Genomic DNA, 19,314 nt, shown 5'->3' with positions numbered 1-19,314 from the left:
ACACACATCAGTAATTCTGTGCAGCTGGAAGGTGAAGCTGTAATGAAGTCGTTATTCTCCAGTCATTAAGGCTTGTCTACTTCAATCACCCTGAGCTCAGCTCATTTGACACGATCAATACACTACGAGGAGGAGGAGGAGGTGTGTGTGTGTCAGTGTGTGTGTCAGAGTTGCCCTACGGGGACCAATCGTGCTCTGTAAGGCTTGACAGACAGAACACACAGTGTTAGTCTACTATGGAAGCTAATACGCAGTGAGCTGACTTCACTATCGGAAACACTTATATCCAATGCCATCCGGCACTATTAGAAGTCTAATATAAGATGTGGAGTCTGAAATAAAAATGCTGATTTAGAATGTGTTCCCACTACAACAAACCGTGTCACCTATAATGAGAATAAGTGCTTGAACTTTACTAAACAGTTTATCCTACCCACTGACAGTATTGTTTCTTTAGATTGTGTGTGTGTGTGTGTGTGTGTGTGTGTGTGTGTGTGTGTGTGTGTGTGTGTGTGTGTGTGTTTCTAGCTTAATTAAGTTTATATTTGGCCACAGTCACATTAGACCATGGTTCCCCAACTGGCGGTGGTTTTATTTGGCCCCCCAAGTGTTCTGAGCAACAAAGAAAACTATATTTTTTTGTGTGGAATTTCATTGTTGAACATAAAAGACTGTAAAAACACCAGGAAATCAGCCCCAAGTGATTTTAATTTAAGAAATCTGTTCCCATGTATTCCTAAAACGCTCTGTACTTCACATGTTTTAGTCAAACATTATATCTGTTTTGTTCTTCTTGCGGTCAATTTGCAGTCAACAAATTATTTGTAATTATGTTCCAGCCCCCCGACCATCCACTCCAGAAAAAATTGGCCCGCAGCTGAATGTAGTTGATGATCCTTGCGTTAGACTCTAGGGATGTGTAACAAGACAAGCACTGGGGTTATACACAGATTGTGTCTGTGTCTGTTAACTTTCAGTACTCATATTAGCCTTTTCTCTCCCTCTCTCAATTCAATTCAGTTCAAAGGGCTTTATTGGCATGGGAAACATATGTTTACATTGCCAAAGCAAGTGAAATAGATAATTAACTAAAGTGAAATAAACTATAAAAAATGTACAGTAAACATTACACTCACAAAAGTTCCAAAGGAATAGAGACATTTCAAATGTCATAGTATGGCTATATACAGTGTTGTAACGATGTGCAAATAATTAAAGTGCAAAAGGGAAAATAAATAAACATCAATATGGGTTGTATTTACAATGGTGTTTGTTCTTCACTGGTTGCCCGTTTCTTGTGGCAACAGGTCACAAATCTTGCTGCTGTGATGTCTTTCACCTAATAGATATGGGAGTTTATCAAAATTGTGGGTCTGTGTAATCTGAGGGAAATAAGTGTCTCTAATATGGTCATTCATTTGGCAGGAGGTAAGGAAGTGCAGCTCAGTTTCCACCTCATTTTGGGGGCAGTGTGCACATAGCCTGTCTTCTCCTTGAGAGCCAGGTCTGCCTACGGCGGCCTCTCTCAATAGCAAGGCTATGCTCACTGAGTCTGTACATAGTCAAAGCTTTCCTTAATTTTGGGTCAGTCACAGTGGTCAGGTATTCTGCCACTGTGTACTCACTGTGTTCTCTCTCTCTCTCTCTCTCTCTCTCTCTCTCTCTGTCTCTCTCTCTCTCTCTCTCTCTCTCTCTCTCTCGCTCTCTCAACCCCACCCCTCTCACAGACTCCTCTCTGTTTAAGGCCAACCCCTGCTCAGAGCCAGGGAAACCGTGTAACCCATGTCTTAACGCAGCCAAGGCCTGTAACCTCAACGAAACCTGCAAGAGACAACGCTCCAATTACATCGCTATCTGCAACAAGCCTCCTCAGCCCTCACAGGCCAACCAGGAGCCTTGCAGCCGCAAACGATGTCACAAGGTGGGTGGGGGTTGGACCTAAGTCTCAAATGACCCTATTCCCTAGTAATACACTACTTCTGACGAGAGTCCCATCACATGATGGATGATGATGATGATGGTGATGATGATGGGAGTTTTTCCTATCCACCGTGCTTCTACATCTGCATTGCTTGCTGTTTGGGGTTTTAGGCTGGGTTTCTGTATAGCACATTGTGACATCTGCTGATGTAAAAAGGGCTTTATAAATACATTTTATTGATTGATTGATTGATGATGAAGATGACAATAATGATTGCAATTATTCCTGTGTGTCCCCAGGCGCTGCGTCAGTTTTTTGAGCGTGTGTCGTGGGAGCTGAGTTACCCCCTTTTGTTCTGCCCATGTCCTGACCAGGCCTGTGCAGAGAGACGTAGACAGACCATCGTACCTGCCTGCTCCCACCAGGAGAAACACAGACCCTCCTGTCTAGAGCTACGGCGCACCTGCCGCTCCGACACACTCTGCAGGTAGGCTACACACACACACTCAAGTGTACACACGCATTTGCACACGCATGCACAAACACACTTCCAAACACACACTCAAGTGTGTACACTCATCCACACACACATGCATGAACACACACTCATACACGAACACACACACACAACCATACACGCAGCGAGCGCTGGGAACAGAATCTTTTGGCTGCCTCATGAATTTGATTTCCTCACTGCCTCCTACATAATGTCCCAAATAACCCAGCGGTTTGTTTGGGTGGTTTGGTGTGTGTGTGTACTGAAATGCTTTCAGGGTGATTTAGAGAGTGATAGAAAGAAAGACAGAGAGCAGAGATGGAGAGAGAAAGAAAAAGAATGAAGGTGAAGGTGTGATTAGGTGATTTTGAAGGAGTCAGGCGCAAGAGGGTAAATCACAGAATAACAGGATTTATTCTGAACCACAGAGTTACGCAGTAATGCGTAAAAACACTCCAGTGCGCCTGTTTTTGCAAGGCACATGAGGAATATTCCCAGCGATACAAAATACACGGTGCTCCACCGAACTTCTCTCTCCTCCACAATAAACAATCACACACAAAGACAAGGGGGCAGAGGGAACACTTATACAGGTACTGATGAGGGGATATGAACCAGGTATGTGTAATAAACTAGACAAAACAAATGGAATGATGAGATGAGGAGCAGCAGTGGCTAGAAGGCCGCTGACAACGAACGCTGAAGCCTGCCCGAACAAGGAGAGTAGGCAGCCTCGGAGGAAGTCGTGACAGAAGGGTAAAAAGAAAGAGAGAGCGAGCAGAGGAGAGAGTAAGAAAAAGAGTGAGCGGGGAAGAGAAAAAGAGAGAGAGAGAGAGAGAGAGAGGTAGATATATTAAGAGAGAGGTAGAGGATGGTAACTGCGGGTATACAGTTGAAGTCGGAAGTCTACATACACTTAGGTTGGAGTCATTAAAACTCGTTTTTCAACCACTCCACAAAATGTCTTGTTAACAAACTATAGTTTTGGGAAGTCGGTTAGGACATCTACTTTGTGCATGACACAAGTAATTTTTCCAACAATTGTTTACAGACAGATTATTTCACTTATAATTCACTGTATCACAATTCCAGTGAGTCAGAAGTTTACATACACTAAGTTGACGGTGCCTTTAAACAGCTTGGAAAATTCCAGAAAATGATGTCATGGCTTAGAAGCTTCTGATAGGCTAATTGACATCATTTGAGTCAATTGGAGGTGTACCTGTGGATGTATTTCAAGGCCTACCTTCAAACTCAGTGCCTGTTTGCTTGACATCATGGGAAAATCAAAAGAATCAGCCAAGACCTCAGAAAAGAAAAGTTAGACCTCCACAAGTCTGGTTCATCATTGGGAGCAATTTCCAAATGCCTGAAGGTACCACATTCATCTGTACAAACAATAGTACGCAAGTATAAACACCATGGGACCACGCAGCCGTCATACCACTCAGGAAGGAGACGCGTTCTGTCTCCTAGAAATTAACGTACTTTGGTGCCAAAAGTGCAAATCAATCCCAGAACAACAGCAAAGGACCTTGTGAAGATGCTAGAGGAAACAGGTACAAAAGTATCTATTTCCACAGTAAAACAAGTCCTATATCGACATAACCTGAAAGGCCACTCAACAAGGAAGAAGCCACTGCTCCAAAAAAAGACAGACTACGGTTTGCAACTGCACATGGGGACAAAGATCGTACTTTTTGGAGAAATGTCGTCTGGTCTGATGAAACAAAAATAGAACTGTTTGCCCGTAATGACCAACGTTATGTTTGGAGGAAAAAGGGGGTTGCTTGCAAGCCGAAGAACACCATACCAACCGTGAAGCACAGGGGTGGCAGCATCATGCTGTGGGGGTGCTATGCTGCAGGAGGGACTGGTGCACTTCACAAAATAGATGGCATCATGAGGAAGGAAAATGATGTGGATATATTGAAGCAACATCTCAAGACATCAGTCAGGAAGTTAAAGCTTGGTCGCAAATGGGTCTTCCAAATGTACAATGACCCCAAGCATACTTCCAAAGTTGTTGCAAAATGGATTAAGGACAACAAAGTCAAGGTATTGGAGTGGCCATCACAAGCCCTGACCTCAATCCTATAGAAAATGTGTGGGCAGAACTGAAAATGTGTGTGCGAGCAAGGAGGCCTACAAACCTGACTCAGTTACACCAGCTCTGTCAGGAGGAATGGGCCAAAATTCACCCAACTTATTGTGGGAAGCTTGTGGAAGGCTACCCGAAACGTTTGACCCAAGTTAAACAATTTAAAGGCAATGCTGCCAAATACTAATTGAGTGTATGTAAACTTCTGACCCACTGGGAATGTGATGAAAGAAATAAAAGTTGAAATAATCATTCTCTCTACTATTATTCTGACATTTCACATTCTTAAAATAAAGTGGTGATCCTAACTGACCTAAGACAGGGAATTTTTACTAGGATTAAATGTCAGGAATTGTTAAAAACTGAGTTTAGATATATTTGGCCAAGGTGTATGTAAACTTCCGACTTCAACTGTAACTTGGGGCAACCTCTGAGTTGGACGCTGATTGGAGCAGGCAGCCACGAACTCATTAGCTATGCAAATATGGTAAATATGTAAATGAGCGGTCCCAGTGAGGGACAAATAATTAAAGAGAAGATTTAGGCAGAACAAAACGCCTAATTATAACCAAATACACACTCACAGATGCTACAGGGGCTAATAAAACAAGGTAGATTGGTCCTATTACTTTTCAAATGTACAAAAATGTATCTGAAATATAGCCAACAACTGTTGTTTTATATAATAACAAAAGAAAGATATGATCCCCATTATGACATACAAGTGTATCCGAAATGCAGCTGTAGCTGCCGTAGGCCTACACATCATTTTTCTGTAGGGAGAGTTTCAGAAAAGCAAACTAAATCAAACTAAGTGCATATTCTATATTCATAGCTGATGTGAAATTACCTAAATGGCATTAGCCAATTTAAATCTGCCGTGAATAAGAGTAAATGGCCACTCCGAGAGAAACACACACTATAGCAAAATAACAGGGAGGGGTGAAAAAGTAGGCTGTGTCATTTTCATAGTATTGACATCACTTTTACAGTAGCCTATAACTCAACGACTGTGTGTAATGCAAGTGAATGATAAGAGTGAATGTTTGCCTATACTACTGCGACATACAAAACGTAAAAAATGTAGGCCTTTCTGAAATGCAGCCATAAGAAAGCATGTAATGTTGAAGCGAAGCCCTACACACACTGTAACCACACCGTAACCATTGATTAAGATCACTTTATTGGTCAATTGCACACAAGGTCCAACCAAAATTTGACTTCAACTTTAAACCCAACTCTTCCGAAAGACACACATACATTTATTTTGGAGAGGTATTGGGAGCTGCACACTGGGCGCCCGAGAGCTGTTGTTGTGGGGGGTTAAGTGCCTTGCTCAAGGGCGGAACGGCAGGCAATGGCATCTAGGATTTGATACCAGCACAGCTCACTTGCAGACAGATTTCTCCTGTCGGAACTGGGATATGAACTAGTAACCCTCTGGTTGCTGGCTTGCCTCTCTAACCGCCAGGCTACCTGCCACCCCAGGACCATGGACAGAAGGCTACCACCCGTCAGTGTTATGAAAGGATAATGTTAGATGCACTGCCAATTTCAGCACCACCCAACAGGAGCACCGCGCCAGGGCTCACCTCAGAGCACAACCAATAGGCTACATTGGCCGTTTTCTCATCAAATAATGCAAAGCGGTATATCTATCAATAGCAATTAGACCCGCAAAAGCAAGCAATGACATTAAGAATAAAAAAAATCTAAAATATGCATTGAAGTAAAAAGCAAACGCCTAAACTATACATGACATTATAAAATCTGCCAAACAACCAGTAGGCTTACATGAGGGAAAACAAATGGTTGTAGCTTACCATTTAGAAGAGTTGCAGCCACCTCGATACTGTGTTGAACCACATGATACGTTTCTGATTCCATTCTCCTTCCTGGAGAAAGTTACTTGTCAGGTCCCTCTCAAATGCCAGCTGTACAACTGGGTTTTTCGTTGATGTAACATGCTGTGTCTCTGTTCACTGAATATGTACTTCAGGGTGGAGTAGGAATATTCACCCATTGCTGTAAATGACCCAAATGTTAATCCATATTTCAGTGCGAACAGCACAGTCGGCATTGCTGACAAAGGCCCGCCGTATCTTGGAAGAACACTGATTTGTGTTGCTGGCTGTGGTTGCGATTTCACTTTGCAAGCCACAATAAACTCCGCTTCTTCTAGTTCAGTTTTGTTAGATCCAACAATGGCTTGACTTTGTTCACATTAAAAAAAATGTGGCCTCAGGATCCATGGCACACAGAGCCTACACCGCTTGACTATTTGGTTCGCTAAATGGTGAAGACATTTAACCCAGCACGGCATCCAAAGTGCTGAAAACAGTTGTTTACCTCTCATTTCCATCATAATAATCCACTGTGCTTTCAGTACTCTTGCAGAGTTTTACTGATGAGTCTCCGTAGTTTGCTTGGAGCCGGTGTGCTCATGTCCTCCTGGCATTCACCCTAAAGCTTTTAGAATTCAGCATCATATTGCAGTTTTTCAACGCACTCATAAGTACTGAGGACAAATTTGACACCAGTGTGCAGATCAGTAGCTTCAGACTGCAGCAATTTATTAGGAGGGTCGAGGAGCCCCAGGATTTCGTGAATGATTGTTAGCAATGAACTTAAAGCTCTGCTCTGTCACTGCTTTCAATAAGCCTGTGGCCTCAAGTCTCACATCTGTGCCATACGTGCAAGGAGATTCGAGTTCACTGAGCATCTCTGTGATGTTGTCACTTGATTTCAACTGACACACACCACAACCAAATGCGATTCAATTTATCATGCAATATTTTCTGCACACCTGCATGTTTTTCCCAGACAACACTCTAGCTGAGGCCAACATTTGTTAGCGCTGCCTCTGAGATAGATGGATGCCCCCCCTCCTCCTCTCCTCTCCTTTCCTTTAGTAAATATAGGTGTTAGTTGTTAAAATGGGAGTTTAGGTTATTTCTGACCAATTATATTCTCAAGGTCAGCATTGTCAGTTATACATTTCCATATTATTATAATTTCACTGTGTTTGGTTTGTGTGTGTTTTCCCTCTGCTAATGTAGATTATAATAAGGTGTCTCCCATGGGATAATGTGAATCTACTTCATTGTAACTGACAAGTCAGGGTCAGAGAGAGAGGGAGAGCGTGAGAGTGAGAAGAGCGCTGGGAAGGGAGAAAAAAAGAGAGGGATCGAGTGAGAGTGGAGAGAGAGTTGAGAGAGCGGTGGGGAGAGAGAGGAGTACAGAGTCTATGTCCTCATTGGATATGCATGTACACTACTTTGGCTAGCCAAGGCTGTTAGCTTGGACACTAGAATACAGCCTAGCAGTTAGCTGTCAGACAGTGAGTCTGTCTTGTCTTTCAACACAGTTCTCTTATCGAATATTAACTCACACACACACACACATACAAATACAAACACAAATGCACACAAGCACGCACACACTCTGCCCTTTGAGCGTTGTCTATGAGTCAGACACCACATCCACCATCACAGCTCCCCCAAACCAAGGGCACAGAGGTCAGTGTGTGTGTCCACTTCAAAGGTTCTTGTAAAGCATTGCTCATCCATCCTCGAACACCTAAACTCATACCGACATACACACCAAAACACACACACACGCACACAGGCATGCACACACACACTCCCATGGAGTGACTGACCTCTATGAGAATGTCAACAGCACAGCATTCAGACCTGTCAGACACATCAGTCTTTACGGCAGTCATACACACACAGACGAATGCAATTTGGTAACCATTTGGAAAGCGTTTTAATCACTTAATAAATCATAAACCAAATTGTTATTAGTAAAAACACTATAAGTAATTGGTAGGTCTACCTTTACTTGTTACTTCTGTGAACTTTCATTATCCTCCCACCTCATGAGGGAGAGAATCTAGAAAATATCTTAAAGATATGTGCAGGTTTTTGTAACAGCATGACAAGACACTGAGCAATATTTCTTAAACTTACAGAAGGCCAATCATTTCTGCAAAACGAAATATGCATGTTTATACTATAAAGCAGGGGTATTTAGTTCAAGATGATTATGTTTTGATGTATTTCTTATATCTTTTAAGACTTTTTCTAGTAGATATTTTCTAATATCACATTTCCATCTGTTTGACCACAAATCAAAGCCTTTGCTTATTCCACATTTTTAGGATGGAAAATAGTTGAAGAATATACAGTACCAGTCAACAAAAGTTTGGACACAACTACTCATTCAAGGGTTTTTCTTTATTTTTACTATTTTCTACATTGTAGAATAATAGTGAAGACATCAAAACTATTAAATAACACATATGGAATCATATGGTAACCAAAAAAGTGTTAAACACATCAAAATATATTTTAGATTTTAGATTCTTCAAAGAAGACACCCTTTGCCTTGATGACAGCTTTGCACACTCTTGGCATTCTCTCAACCAGCATCACCTGGAATGCTTTTCCAACAGTCTTGAAAGAGGTCCCACATATGCTGAGCACTTGTTGGCTGCTTTTCCTTCACTCTGCGGTCCAACTCATTACAAACCATCTCAATTAGGTTGAGGTCGGGTGATTGTGGAGGCCAGGTCATCTGATGCAGCACTCCATCACTCTCCTTCTTGGTCAAATAGCCCTTACACAGCCTGGAGGTGTGTTGGGTCATTGTCCTGTTGAAAAACAAATGATAATCCCACTAAGGCCCACCAGATGGGATGGTGTATCGCTGCAGAATGCTGTGATAATCATGCTGGTTAAGTGTGCCTTGAATTCTAAATAAATCACAGACAGTGTCACCAGCAAAGCACCCCCACACCATCACACCTCCTCCTCCATGCTTCACGGTGGGAACCACACATAAAGAGATCATCCGTTCACCTACTCTGCGTCTCATAAAGACACGACAGTTGGAACCAAAAATATCAAATTTGGACTTATTAGACCAAAGGACAGATTTCCACCGGTCTAATGTCCATTGCTCGTGTTTCTTGGCCCAAGCAAGTCTCTTCTTATTATTGGTGTCCTTTAGTAGTGGTTTCTTTGCAGCAATTCAACCATGAAGGCCTGATTCACACAGTTTCCTCTGAACAGATGTTGAGATGTTTCTGTTACTTGAACTCTGAAGCATTTATTTGGGCTGCAATTTCTGAGGCTGGTAACTCTAATGAACTTATCCTCTGCAGCAGAGGTAACTCTGGGTCTTCCATTCCTGTGGCGGTCCTCATGAGAGCCAGTTTCATCATAACGCTTGATGGTTTTTGCAACTGCACTTGAAGAAACGTTCAAAGTTATTGAAATGTTCTGTATTGACTGACCTTCATGTCTTAAAGTAATGATGGACTGTTGTTTCTCTTTGCTTATTTGTTCTTGCCATAATATGGACTTGGTCTTTTACCAAATAGGGCTATCTGGGCTATCTGTATGCCTTAATTTCAACAACAACAGCTTTCATTTGACACCAAATGTGATGTGCACGTCACATGTTCGTGCTTATGGAGCTTTTTTCATGGAAATGCCCATACCAAACACACAGACACACACACACACACACACAGACACACGCACACACACACGTGCAATTACTCCCTAAGTGGTACAGACCCTCGCTGCATGTACACTCAACAGGACAGAGAAAGAGAGAGCAAAAGAGTGGGATAGTATAGGTTGAGAAAGAGAGTATAGGCTAGATTATGTGAGTCAAGTTCTGTAGCAGTCATAGTGAGTGTATAGGTGGTGACAGCTCTTTATTTTTATTTATTTAACTAGGCAAGTAAGTTAAGAACAAATTCTTATTTACCATGACGGCCTACACCGGCCAAACCCGGACAACGCTGGGCCAATTGTGCACCGCCCTATGGGACTCCCAATCACGGCCGGATGTGATACAGCCTGGAATCGAACCAGGGGGTCTGTAGTGACACCTCAAGCACTGAGATGCAGTTCCTTAGACCGCTGCACCACTCTGGAGCTCTACTGTGATGTATATGTTATTATTCACATATCACAGGTTGACCGGGACCCTGGTGTCTGGTTGTTTGATCAGTGGTATTACACACATGTGATCAGCACTGTAACACAGGTGGAAACACCCATTGAATTATTATTTAATTATGCCATCTGCCCTGGTTCGCCCATGATATGGAACAGTACTTGTGTATTAGGTATTGTGACAAGGTAGTGTAAGATGCATGGAATCTGTTACCAGGTAGTCTGTCCACCCATTCTGCCCAGAGTGGGTGAAAATGCACTTTGGTGATGACATTTCATTTCCTTATGTTTTAAAATACATTTTACCAAGACAAATATGATTCTTCATGTTCTGAATCATTCAGTGGGGTCTTTCTCTAACATACAGTATATTAACATTACATCCAAAAAGGATTTCGTAACTTATACATCTGATAATATGCACCGATCTCTGTTGACAGAGCGGTGCAGCTTTATCGCCAAAACTTTTGAGGATTTTACATTTTGTGGTGGTCGTCTTCCAAGTTGTTTCCGTAGGTCGCAAATAGCAAAATTATCATGACATGAGCTGAATTAAATGTAAAAGTATTTCAAAATAAAAAGCTTGGGGTACGCTCAGTGCTCTGTTGACATTTCAAAGAGTTATATGATTTATTTTGTGAGAAGTCTTCGAAGAACAAAGGAACTTTGCATTAATATGAACAGCGTATACTAAAATAACTACATGACCAAAAGTATATGGACACCAGCTTGTTGAACATCTCATTCCAAAATCATGGGCATTAATATGGAGTTGGTCCCCCCTTTTCTGCAATAACAGCTTCTGCTCTTCTGTGAAAGCTTTCCACTAGATGTTGGAACATTGCTGCAGGGACTTGCTTCCATTCAACCACAAGAGCATTAGTGAGGTCGGGCACTGATATTGGGTGATTAGGCCTGGCTTGCAGTCGCCGTTCAAATTCATCCCAAAGTTGTTCGATGGGGTTGAGGTCAGGGCTCTGTACAGGCCAGTCAAGTTCTTCCACACCAATCTCATCAAACCATTTCTGTATGGACCTCGCTTTGTGCACGGGGGCATTGTCATGCTGAAACAGGAAAGGGCCTTCCCCAAACTGTTGCCACAAAGCCCAAACCATGAAAATCAGCCCCAGACCATTGTTCCTCCTCCACCAAACTTTACAGCTGGCATTATGCATTCGGGCAGGCAGCAGTCTCCTGGCATCTGCCAAACCCAGATTCGTCTGTCGGACTGCCAGATGGTGAAGTGTGATTCATCACTCCAGAGAACGTGTTTCCACTGCTCTAGAGTCCAATGGCAGCGAGCTTTACACCACTCCAGCCAACGCTTTGCATTGCACATGGTGATCTTATGCTTCTGTGCGGTTGCTCGGCCATGGAAACCCTTTTCATGAAGCTCCCGACGAACAGTTATTGTGCTGACGTTGTTTCCAGAGGCAATTTGGAACTTGGTAGTGAGTGTTTCAACCGAAGACAGACGATATTTACGCACTACACGCTTCAGCACTCAGCGGTCCCGTTCTGTGAGGTTGTGTGGCCTACCACCTGGCGGCTGAGCCATTGTTGCTCCTAGACATTTCCACTTCACAATAACAGCACTTACAGTTGACCGGGGCAGCTCTAGCAGGGAAGAAATTTGACATACTGACTTGTTGAAAAGGTGGCATCCTTGACGGTGCCACGTTGAAAGTCACTAAGCTCTTCAGTAAGGCCATTCTACAACCAATGTTTGTCTATGGAGATTGTATGGCTGTGTGCTCGATTTTATACACCTGTCAGAAACGAGTGTGGCTGAAATAGCTGAATCCAGTCATTTGAAGGGGTGTCCACATACTTTTGTATATACATATAGTGTATGAAAATATTGCATGTCATGTCTCAAAATCGATATCTATCTTACCTCTATATTGTTTTATGTCCTCCGGATTTGAGACGACGAGTTCAATGGTAAGCCTATCAGGTAGCCTTCATTCTCGCACAGCATCTAGCCTAGCTGACTCAATGCTATTTTCCTTATTTATGACCACTTTTTTTCTCTGTTCTCCATTGATTTAGTCACCCTAATTTTAACCATCCTACAAGGGGAAATATTTTGAACGGATTATGATAGAGTCATGATGTTTGGGCCATTGGTTTTCTTAGAGGATTATCTACACAATTAACATATTATTTTACCCATTGGTCATAATATGTGTTTTTGATAGGACACCCTATACCAAGCTAGGAAGCTGATGTCATATAGAAATATGTGTTAATGGTGCGATGTTAGGGCAGAAAGAAATAGTGCACTGCTTTTGACCAGGGTCCATAGGGAATAAGGTGCCATTTAGGACATAACATTGAAAATGCCTCTGATTAGAATCGTGGAAGGCCGGATGAGGGAAATATTCACAACTGACAAAGGCCCTTTATGTTTCTCTTTGAGTTTCTCTTTGAGTGCACAGCGGTGACTTTGAACGTTCTTGGTGGTTTTTTAATGGGCGTTGAGACAAAACTGGAAGATATCAACAGGACGTTCCTGCTCTGCTCATTTACCCTTCCCCTACCCGTGAGAGACTGAAAATATAATAATGATCTCTGCTCTCTGTGCATCGCTTGTTTCACTGGCTACCTATGCCTTCGGAGGTGTCTGGCACTCTTCTAAGCAGATAGCCAAGGCCAAACAGTAGCTAAAACAGTCTCTCTTACATAGCTTCATTCACAATGCAATGAAAGACAGCTTACTGTGTCTTGAGGAACATGTGGATTTTTTTTTACCCAACCTTCCATTATCACTGGCTTGTATAGAAGTCGATTATTTTCCCTCTCAAATCATTTGAAGTGGACTGTGAGAATGGATGGTAGAATTGGAGGTTGGGATTGAGACCCTTCAACATCAAAAACTAGTTGCGAGGTTGAAAACCAATAACCATTACAATTCAAAACAACTGATTCACCTTATTTTAGAACTACAGAAAACAATAATATCTCCCATAAAATAACCTTACAGTATGATCATAATGCTTACTGTAAGTACTATCGTGGGTGGTTACAATGGCTCAGTGAGTTAGAGCATGATGCTGGCAACATCAGGGTTGTGGGTTTGATTCCTGTATGGTCTGCATATACTGAGTGTACGAAACATTATGGACACCTGCTCTTTCCGTGACATAGACTGACCAGGTGAAAGCTATGATCCCTTATTGATGTCACTTGTTAAGTCCACTTCAATCAGTGTAGATAAAGGGGAGGAGACAGGTTAAAGAAGGATTTTTAAGCCTTGAAACAATTGAGACATGAATTGTGTATGTGTGCCATTCAGAGGGTGAATGGGCAAGACAAAATATTGAAGTGTCTTTGAACAGGGTATGGTAGTAGGTGCCACGCGTACTGGTTTGTGTCAAGAACTGCAACGCTGCTGGGTTTTTCATACTCACACTGCTGGGTTTTTCATGCTCAACAGTTTTCTGTCTTTAAGTTCCTTCGGTTGAAATGCTAAAATGACGATATTATGATGAACATTTATGATTTGCTTGTGTATGTGCATTTAGGTCAAGACTGGCTGATTTCCATACCACCTGTCAGATGACTGGTCACTCCATCAACAGCTGTCCCAATGCTAACTACCACGGCTGCCTAATGGCCTACGTAGGCCTCATTGGTGAGTACACACACACTCTCTCGCAACTCAATCTCCAAAGAAAACGCCATACCTTCCCATAACTGCAGACACAGAGATATGACATGGCTTGCCATTTTAATTATGGCGTGTGGGGCCGTCTGCAGATTATGGAGTGTGCGGCATATTTTCTGTATGTTAGTAAAACTGCGCAAAAGTGAAACCGAAACCAACCTTGATTTTTGTTAAATTTAGGCATTAGATTTATTCTTAGGCATTAATTCCGAGTGGTTAGGGTTAAGGTTTGGGATAGGTTTAAAACAGAAAAAAAAAAAATTCTAAACGATTGCCTAGCACTGGGATTGAAAACGCGATGTTCGGTTGAAGACCATTCTCAACCCTATCCCCAAAGACCTGGCTCGTCGCAAGTCTACTAGATGGTATTAGGGGCTCGCGTTGCCCCTAGTGGATGGTAGGAAATTTATATGGAAATTAAATGTCACCCCTTGCCATAATTTCACCATTTCAAATATACCTAAACACGCCGTAATCCACTAGAGTTTGGCCTGCTCTCTCCATTTAACAGCAATTTGCTGGAGGGTTTTCTATCCCAGCAGAAGTGTTCTTCAAACGTACTCTTGGTTCTGAATATTGTCTACTCCCTCCCACCCTCCCTCCCTCCCTCTCTCCAGGGTCTGATGTGACTCCTAACTACATGGACAGCAGTCCCAGTAACAGCACCATCTCTCCCTGGTGCTCCTGCAGAGGGACTGGCAACCAGGAACAGGAGTGTGACGCCTTCCTCAGAGACTTCACACACAACACCTGCCTCAGTGAGTGGAGTGCAAGTGTGTGTGGTGTGTGTGTCCCTAGGTGTTTTTTTTAATAACCGTGACCTAGCTGCATTACCTGCACTCCATCTTGCCTCTCTCTTCTCTCTTCTTCTCTCTCTCTCTCCTGCCTGTTTCTGTAGAGAATTCCATCCAGGCGTTTGCCTATGGATCAGAGGGGAGTGTTCTTCCCGTCACAGAGTCTTTGGCCACGCCCTTTCCTCCCATACAGCCGCCACTCAACTCTAATCCCGCCCCCTCTCCCCAAGCCAATGACATCAAGCCTCTGGATAGCGCTTGTGTTTTCTCAACCTGTGCCAACCTTAAGGTGTGTGTGTGCCTGTGTGTGCATGTCAATGGTTATCAATAGTGACGTTAGTTCATGTGACGTATCTACTTTCATAGTGTATAGGGAGCGTAATGTATTAATTATTTAATCATCCGACACCTGACCGGCTGAGGAAATATCTAGTCCTGACGTTCTATATATACCTTAACTGGGATGGAGGCTGGAGGGGGAAATACACACACAGACCGAATACCTCAGGGTAACAGAGAGATGGATGGAAATATTCATGCTGTGTGTACATGGATGAGTGTATGTGTGTGTTTGTGTGTATACTGGACTGTATGTTTAAACTGTCAAAGCCCTGCAGCTGGCGGTCTAATCCCAGGACTTCTGTCTCCTGCACGGAACCCCTGACATTCAGACTGATCACGAAGAGGTCAGGGGGAGGGTATGTGTGTGTGAGTGTGTTTGTTATACTAGTTATTTCTCGCTCAGTTCTCTGCTCTCTATTATTCTCCTCATTTCCTGGCCATGAAAAGAGCTCTTCCTGTTCTGAGAGGAGATAAGATCTGATTGGCTCGCCCACCCAGGCGACGGGCGGGGACATGCTAATGAGACCCAGAGAAGGGCTGATGGGAGAGGGAGATAACTGCAGACGTTGGAGCGAGAGAGAGAGAGAGTGTGTGTGTGTGTGTGTGTGTTGTTGCTCATGCCGTGTGTAAGTAGATGCTGATGGTATGTGGTTTTTTTACAGGATGGAGGACAAAAGTGCATTCCTTCCAATGAATTTGAGTGTGAAGAGGTGAGCATGAGTGTTTGCGCATTGGTGTGTGTGTGTGTGTGTGTGTCTCTTTGACTGTGACAGAACTCATAACAGGTTTTTTGGAAGCAGCAGCCTTCCATCTCTCCTCCTCCTCTGTAACACTGTCCATTTCTCTCTCCTCCTCCACGTTCTGTCCATCTGTCATATCTGCTTTACTCTTCTCTGCGTCTCCATCTACTCTCTCCATCCATCTATAAACATCTTCATCACTCTGTTCATCCATCCATCTATTCACTCATAACTCAATCCTGTCATGTCACTCTTTCTCTCATCTTCTCTCTCTTTTCCAAGCACATTTACATCAGATGACTAATTCTCTTTTTCCCTCTTTTTCTCTCTCTCTCTCCTATTACCTTTACATTACACCCCCCCCCCCCCCCCCCCCCCCACACACACACACACACCCACCCACCCACACCCCACCCTCTCGCTCTCCCTCTCAGGCGTTATTGGCCCAGGGTTCTGTGGACTCTGAGGGAGAGGAGGGTAGAGCCCAGCGCTCTGCAGCAGCCTCTGGACCCCTGGGTGTGAGAGGGTGTGTGAGTGTGTGTGTGACCATGCTGGGGCTTCTGCTCCAGGCTCTGTAGCACACATACTCACCTGACCCCTGACCTCTAAACGCCGTCCTCGGGGTCAGACAGGAAGCTAGAACGCCACCCACAGGAACTTCTGTGACATCACATCCTCCACTACCATGTCAAGGGCAACCAAAACAACAACAACAACATCAACAGAAGAAGAACTGAGAGAAGAGGAGAGCAGAGGATAAGAGAGGAGCAAAGGAATGGAGAGAAGAAGTGAGGAGATGAAGAGGATAAGAGAGGAGGGGTGTGAGAAGAGACTGGCACTGATCCTACAGCACAGAGAGAGAGACAAAGAGAACATTAGAGAGAACATGAGACAGACGCTGGATCGACTGAAGGATGTTTTGATGGATCACCAGAGAGACTTGAGCCTCTGATTCTGTCCTATTCTCCTACCCTAAACACTGAGGACGGAGTTTACGTTACCATACTTTGTCTTGATGCGTTTCTGAGTGCATAGACACTTTGGCTAAGCTGGCAGTTCTGTTGTCTAACTGGTAGAGCGTACAATGAGCTTGTGAAGTGTGCTGCCAGCAGACGCACTTGTTAAAATAATCTAATGGGAGACTGCACCTCCAGAAATTCATGCTCATACGCATTTAAAAAAAGACTGTAAACCTCAAGTGCGGAGAATGGGACAGAGGAACAATCAAGGAGAGGACTAATGTGCTAGAGCCATTGACTATATACTTTGATTGAATGGACTATACTGACATTGGACCGGACTGTACTAACGCTATTGTGATTGGAGCAGAAAGTCCAGAGAGGCGGGACTGTTCCTCTGTCTCTCACCTCAGTAACACACACACACATACACACATACACGCACACACATACACACATACACGCACACACACACACATACACGCACACGCACGCACTCACGCACACACAGACACACACACACACAAATCACACCCCTGCATCTCTCTCTCTCTCTCCCTTTAGTCTTCCCTGCCTGGTAGACAGGGTTAACATACACATATATTCCACACACATGTGCAAACACACGTGCAAATACACACACACACACACACACATACGTACATAAACAACACCTCAATGACACCTTGCAGACTTCTGCAGACACTATTGTAGGTTGAATGTTTTTCTATCTCAGTTGTGTTGTTGAGAACTTTACAAGGAAAATAGACTCAATGTAAAAACATGATGAATAAAGCCTCACTGCACAACTGTGTGCGGCATTTTGAGTGTATACATTTGTATTATATATTTGTGTATGTGTGTGTGTGTCCCTGCGTGCATCCGTCTGTGTGAGCGTGAGTGCATTATAATTGTGTGTAATATACCTCTGAGACTCTGTGGAGTATCTTTCTATGTTGGAGGTGAGTGGAGATGTGGAACACGGACAGAGACGTGACACAAACGTGTTGTGTGTAACACAACTGTTGCTATGGAGACTGGTGGTGCCAACACTCATTTGTGTCAGGTCTTATTGTACTTGTCATCTTTTCTTTTCCTGCCGGGAGAGAGAAAAAAAAGAGAAGGGGAGAAAGAAGATGAGAGGAGGCTTATAACGTGCAGGTTTCTATGTAATCTTTAACGGAGTTACAGCAGTGTATATGAAATATGTGTCTAAAGACCTCAATAAAAACATCTGTAACATTACCTGAGTTCTCTGTGTGTTTGTCTGAAGACATCATGAGATCTGACTGATGTATGTCTGTGTTTTTCCTAATTCATTCAGCAATGGTTTTATTTAGTACAAAGCCCTCCTATATGAAAAAATACTAATGTATACTTAAGCAATAAGGCCCGAGGGGGTGTGGTATATGGCCAATATACCACGCTAAGGGCTGTTCTTAGGGACGATATACCACGGCTGTCAGCCAATCAGCATTCAGGGCTCGAATCAGCCAGTTTATAATATGTTATAAATATGTAGTATTACTATATTTATATACTATAGTATTCACTGTAGTGATTTTCGGACATTACTGTAGTATACTCTAGTATTTACTGTAGTGTTTTTGCAGACAGTACTGTAGTATACTGTAGTATTTACTGTAGTGTTTTTGCAGAAATTATTGTAGTATTTACTATAGTGTTTTTGTTTTATTATCTTTGACATAGAAGTGGGGGTTTTCTCCTTGAGGAATCCTGCTGGACAAATACTAAAAGAGCACATTTTCCATAACCTGTAAGTAAGTAGGTGGGGGTATGAATGGCTAGGTTCAGAGCTTCTGCTCTTTTCTATAACCTGTAGGTAGGTCGGACTGGAGCCTGGGATCGTTCAGAGCTTCTGCTCTTTTCTATTTTTATTTATTTATTTATTTTTATTTCACCTTTATTTAACCAGGTAAGCCAGTTGAGAACAAGTTCTCATTTACAACTGCGACCTGGCCAAGATAAAGCAAAGCAGTGCGATAAAAACAACAACACAGAGTTACATATGGTAAACAAAACATAAAGTCAAAAATACAAACAGAAAATATATATACAGTGTGTGCGAATGTAGTAAGTTATGGAGGTAAGGCAATAAATAGGCCATAGTGCAAAATAGTTACAATTTCGTATTAACACTGGAATGATAGATGTGCAAAAGATGATGTGCAAATAGAGATACTGGGGTGCAAATTAGCAAAATAAATAACAATATGGGGATGAGGTAGTTGGGTGGGCTAATTTCAGAATGGCTGTGTACAGGTGCAGTGATCGGTAAGCTGCTCTGACAACTGA

General features: G+C 42.9%; 1 protein-coding gene across 1 annotated transcript in view; it reads left to right on the top strand.

Moving 5' to 3' along the window:
- Window positions 1–16,914, top strand: part of LOC311099513 (GDNF family receptor alpha-2-like) — a gene marked incomplete at its 5' end in the record, with an annotated part of 83,115 nt that extends 66,201 nt beyond the window's left edge. The window contains 7 exons of the mRNA XM_084140213.1: window positions 1,728–1,921; window positions 2,221–2,408; window positions 14,021–14,130; window positions 14,781–14,921; window positions 15,062–15,246; window positions 15,962–16,009; window positions 16,474–16,914. Of these exons, the coding sequence (XP_083996339.1) occupies window positions 1,728–1,921; window positions 2,221–2,408; window positions 14,021–14,130; window positions 14,781–14,921; window positions 15,062–15,246; window positions 15,962–16,009; window positions 16,474–16,617 (1,010 nt within the window). The 3' untranslated portion in view covers window positions 16,618–16,914. The remainder of the gene's footprint in view (window positions 1–1,727; window positions 1,922–2,220; window positions 2,409–14,020; window positions 14,131–14,780; window positions 14,922–15,061; window positions 15,247–15,961; window positions 16,010–16,473) is intronic.
- Window positions 16,915–19,314: the final 2,400 nt, after the last annotated feature.

The sequence above is a fragment of the Coregonus lavaretus genome (assembly GCF_964263955.1).
Source record: "Coregonus lavaretus genome assembly, chromosome: 24".
NCBI classification, from domain to species: domain Eukaryota; kingdom Metazoa; phylum Chordata; class Actinopteri; order Salmoniformes; family Salmonidae; genus Coregonus; species Coregonus lavaretus.
The sequence above is the reverse complement of the archived record's forward strand: the minus strand, read 5'-3'. Positions and strand labels throughout refer to the sequence as shown.